The sequence below is a fragment of the Grus americana genome, chromosome 16 (assembly GCF_028858705.1).
Source record: "Grus americana isolate bGruAme1 chromosome 16, bGruAme1.mat, whole genome shotgun sequence".
Classification (NCBI taxonomy): Eukaryota; Metazoa; Chordata; class Aves; order Gruiformes; family Gruidae; genus Grus; species Grus americana.
The window spans coordinates 17678809-17682587 of NC_072867.1; the positions used below are offsets into that span (position 1 = coordinate 17678809).

A 3779-nucleotide genomic window follows, 5' to 3' on the forward strand; every position below is an offset into this window, starting at 1 on the left:
TTGCCTGATGAATTCAAGGTATTGGCAACACATTTGTCTTCCTCATTTTCTGACAGTGGCACACAACTTTCTGGGCTTCTCAGAGATCTAACCCAAACTGCTTTGGGCAGTACGCAGGTGAGCTACTGAAACACTACACTAATGAAGCAAAGTGATAGTCGAACGTAAAACTAACTGCCCCAGAGCACAGAAGAATCTTCAATATATTCTGGGAAATAAATAGCTGATGACACTCAATGTCAGTAAATGCAAAGCGACTGGGGTGGGGGAAAAAAAATCCTTAACTGTTATCACAATAACTGGCCCCAAAGAGATCCTTACCCCTCACAAAAGACATTTTAAAGTCCCTGGAGAAATTCCCCTGGAAACACTGTCTCTGTGCTCATGAACAGTCAGAGACAAGAAGATCTTCGGGAGAGGAGAAACAGGAAGCGCATTTTAAATACCATGTTCAGTTTTGTTCCTACCACCACCACACAAGCACATAAAGATACATAAGTAGTAAAGGTAAGAGATGGGTAACAGATAACCAGATATGGATCAATCTCCGTATCCAAAGACGGACTGTGAAAGTTAGAAAAGAATCGAAGGGAATAAGTCAAAGGTCTATAAAAATTGAGAACAGCACAGGGAAAATAAAGGGAACAATCATTCACTATTTCACAGAAACTGAGAGGCATCAAAGAGGCAGAAGATAAAGGAAAACCAGCTCTAGTAACCTTACACATACAGTATAGTTAAAATGCAGAATTATCTCAGGTGTTACAAATGACAATAGTAATAATGGATTCAAAAAAGCAATTAAAAACATGAAAGAAATTCACAGAAGTCTACTGAACATGAAATTGAAATTACACATACATCTTGAATATTCAGTAAGTTCTAACTGAATTCTCAAGCACTGTAAAGAACATTTAATTTTAAAAAAAAACTCACTCTGAAATAAAAAACAGTGTTTTCATCATAATTTAACAGCAAATGAAAGCAAACATAAAATATTCCTCAACTGTTAAGATTTTAATTTTTAAATACATAGACAAGATTCTGTGTAAAAGTTATGTTTGTACAATAGATGGCTAGATCTACAGTAACAGACACATTATAGATGCCTAAAACACCAATCTTCATACAAGACTGACAGTCAGTTAGTTAGAAAAATATATGTAACATATATATTGTATAATAGATCTTTAATATATATAAAAATAGATTATTTAGGTTTTTGTATTCAGAACAGAAGAAGTGGAAAGTAATGCAAATATTGAGATGAAGAAGAATGAGAAAGCAGAAAGGAGCTCATTTTCTCATTAAGAGATAGTCAGTATGACACTGAGACATAGAAAAGAAATAAAAGTTGACCTCCTAAGTCTGAAGAGTCATTTGCTCCCACTGTCATCCAACAGATCTATCATTAGTGGAGAAGAAAGATCTAGTATAAGCTAAAGGGAGGAAAAAAAAAATCTTAAATTTAGTTATTGTGAATAATAATTAAATTATAAATTATCAATGAGGAATCTGACCTTTTTCTCTGAACCATCAGTTAGCCACGGGCAGACAGACACAGTGACAATGGACTGATGAATCAGCAGTGCAGCAAAAACCATGTTTGAACAGGAAAGTCACTTAAGGAAGACACATTAGGGCAGCAGGTGTACATGCTCCCTGGATTTTGTTGTCTGCAACAAACCATTCCACTGTTGTAGTACAACTGTTGTCTTCTCCAAAGGGATGCGTACCATCTAGGAGCACAGGTCTGTCAGCACAATGGCAATAATGGCATTCACTAAGATACAGGTGGGTAGGCACTTCACCTTCAGCATCTCATTACAGCATTTCCATCTCAAGTGACCTGCCCAGCAGGAATGGAAGTAACTGGTACCCAGGCAAGGAGGAAAGGATATGCAACAGACAAGGAAGAGGTTTACAACTTGAGTTAAGAGGGGGATAAAGTGATAGAGTGAAGCAGCTAGAAAACAAGACTTGATCAATATCCAGCAGAAATTTATACACAGACTGATGCTGTTGCAGCAGTGGATTTCACCTCTTGAAAATTAAGATTTGGATAATACAGAGTGTCAGTAATAATAATCATTAATGATGTTCTCACTAATAATAATCAGTAGTCTTATACACTAGTATGACCTAGGACTTCAAAAATCACATGACTGTGCATATATCCCCAAAAAGGAAAATTTCCAACCCTACTGCTGACAAAAATCTTTAAATATTCAAGGCACACCCACTCATCCATTTATCAAAAAACTCTTTTCAAAGAGCCTATAAAGGATTTCATTAACACCTGAAGAGCTCTTGTTCAACACCAGAAGAAAGCACAAGAGGGATGACATTATCTAAGATTGTGCAAACCTCCAAGAAAAATTAAAGACATCCAAAAATAAACATGAACAGCTCTAAGGAAAGAAGAGGAGGGAGGACAAGAAGGCATAGACACTCAGCCATTTCAACTCTCCATTTACAACCAGGGACATCCCTATGGCTGCAACATGAAATTATAACAGCATGGCCTGCTGACAGGGATAATGTGTCCCATCCTTAATCACCAATCTGTATTCCAGTGAACAAACAGAACTGCATTAATGATATTTGCTGTCATCCAAGATGCGCTGACTGAATACAGTCTCCAGATTCCAAATTCTGTGAGTAACAAAGCTCTTATATCGAGTTACAACTTTTTCAATGGCCGGCATGCTCAGTTGAGGTCCAGTCTGCTTGAGAACGCGTGTCTGTATCATTAGTTCCAGCAGGACAATAAACTCTGCAGTGCTACAAAGTACATCAGACACACTTACCAAAAAAGTTTCGAGATGTTAACATGTAAGCTTAGTTTTTACTTATCCAGGAGCCCCGAGAGAACATAATTTTCACGTTGATACCTGTGCTCTCTCTCGCACGAGGGTGCCCACCCCAGCCAACACCACGTCCATGGAAATACTTGTCCACAGGCGACAACAGGTCCCCGGCAGTTCAACCACAGCGCGGTCACGCCTTCCCCCGCTCCCGCTGACCGCGCACAGACCTCTCGGCGACTGCCAGGCGCCGGCACTCGGGCAGGACCGGCGGCCGGCCGAGCTCCCCGCCCTCAGCGCTGCGCTCCGCCGGGCCCGCCGGCGGCGGGGCTGGGCGGGGGTATGGCCCGGGCCCGCCGGCCGAGGCGGAGGCTCCCAGGAAGGCGGCGCCGCTCTCAGCCCGTCAAGAAGTCCAGGGCGAAGGGAGCCGAGCGCTCGGCCAGGCGAGACCGCGGCTACACCCGAGGCCTGGCGGCCCCAGAGCCCCGCCGGGCACCCGCCGACCGCCGCCGCTTCCCCCGGCACGCCCGCGGCCCGCCGCAGGAGCTGCCCCGCCGCCGCCCTATCCCTCATCTCACCTCGCCGCCAGCCGGGCTCCAGCCCGCCACCCCGACGGCCACGGGGCCTGCGCCCTCCTCGCGCCCCGCGGGGTCGGACAGCGGCCCGCCCGCGCCCCACAACTTCCCTCCGACGCCCGCGGCCAGGGATCGCGCCCGGCCCGGCGGCTCCTTCCCGCCTCCTCGGCCACCTGGCAGCAGGCCGAGCCGAGGGGCCGCTCCCGTCGCCGCTACAAGCACGCCGCCCGTCCGGCGTCAACTCACCCGGGGAGGCTCCGCGTCCCGCTCCCGCCGCCGCCGAGCACGGCCCCCCGCTACGGCCCCCGGCGGGGCGGGCGGCGGTGCCTGTTGCTCCATCGTGCTCCAGCTCCAGCTCCTCCTCCTCCTCCTCCTCCTTAGGGGGCCGCCGCCGCCC

At 46.8% G+C, this 3779-nt stretch overlaps 1 protein-coding gene across 2 annotated transcripts in view; it reads right to left on the reverse strand.

The window, feature by feature from the left end:
* Nucleotides 1–3748, reverse strand: part of TTC28 (tetratricopeptide repeat domain 28) — a 187410-nt gene extending 183662 nt beyond the window's left edge. For both annotated transcript variants that reach the window (XM_054843936.1, XM_054843935.1), the window contains exon 1: nucleotides 3629–3748. In XM_054843936.1, coding sequence (XP_054699911.1) covers nucleotides 3629–3721 — 93 coding nt within the window. In that variant the 5' untranslated portion in view covers nucleotides 3722–3748. The remainder of the gene's footprint in view (nucleotides 1–3628) is intronic.
* Nucleotides 3749–3779: the final 31 nt, after the last annotated feature.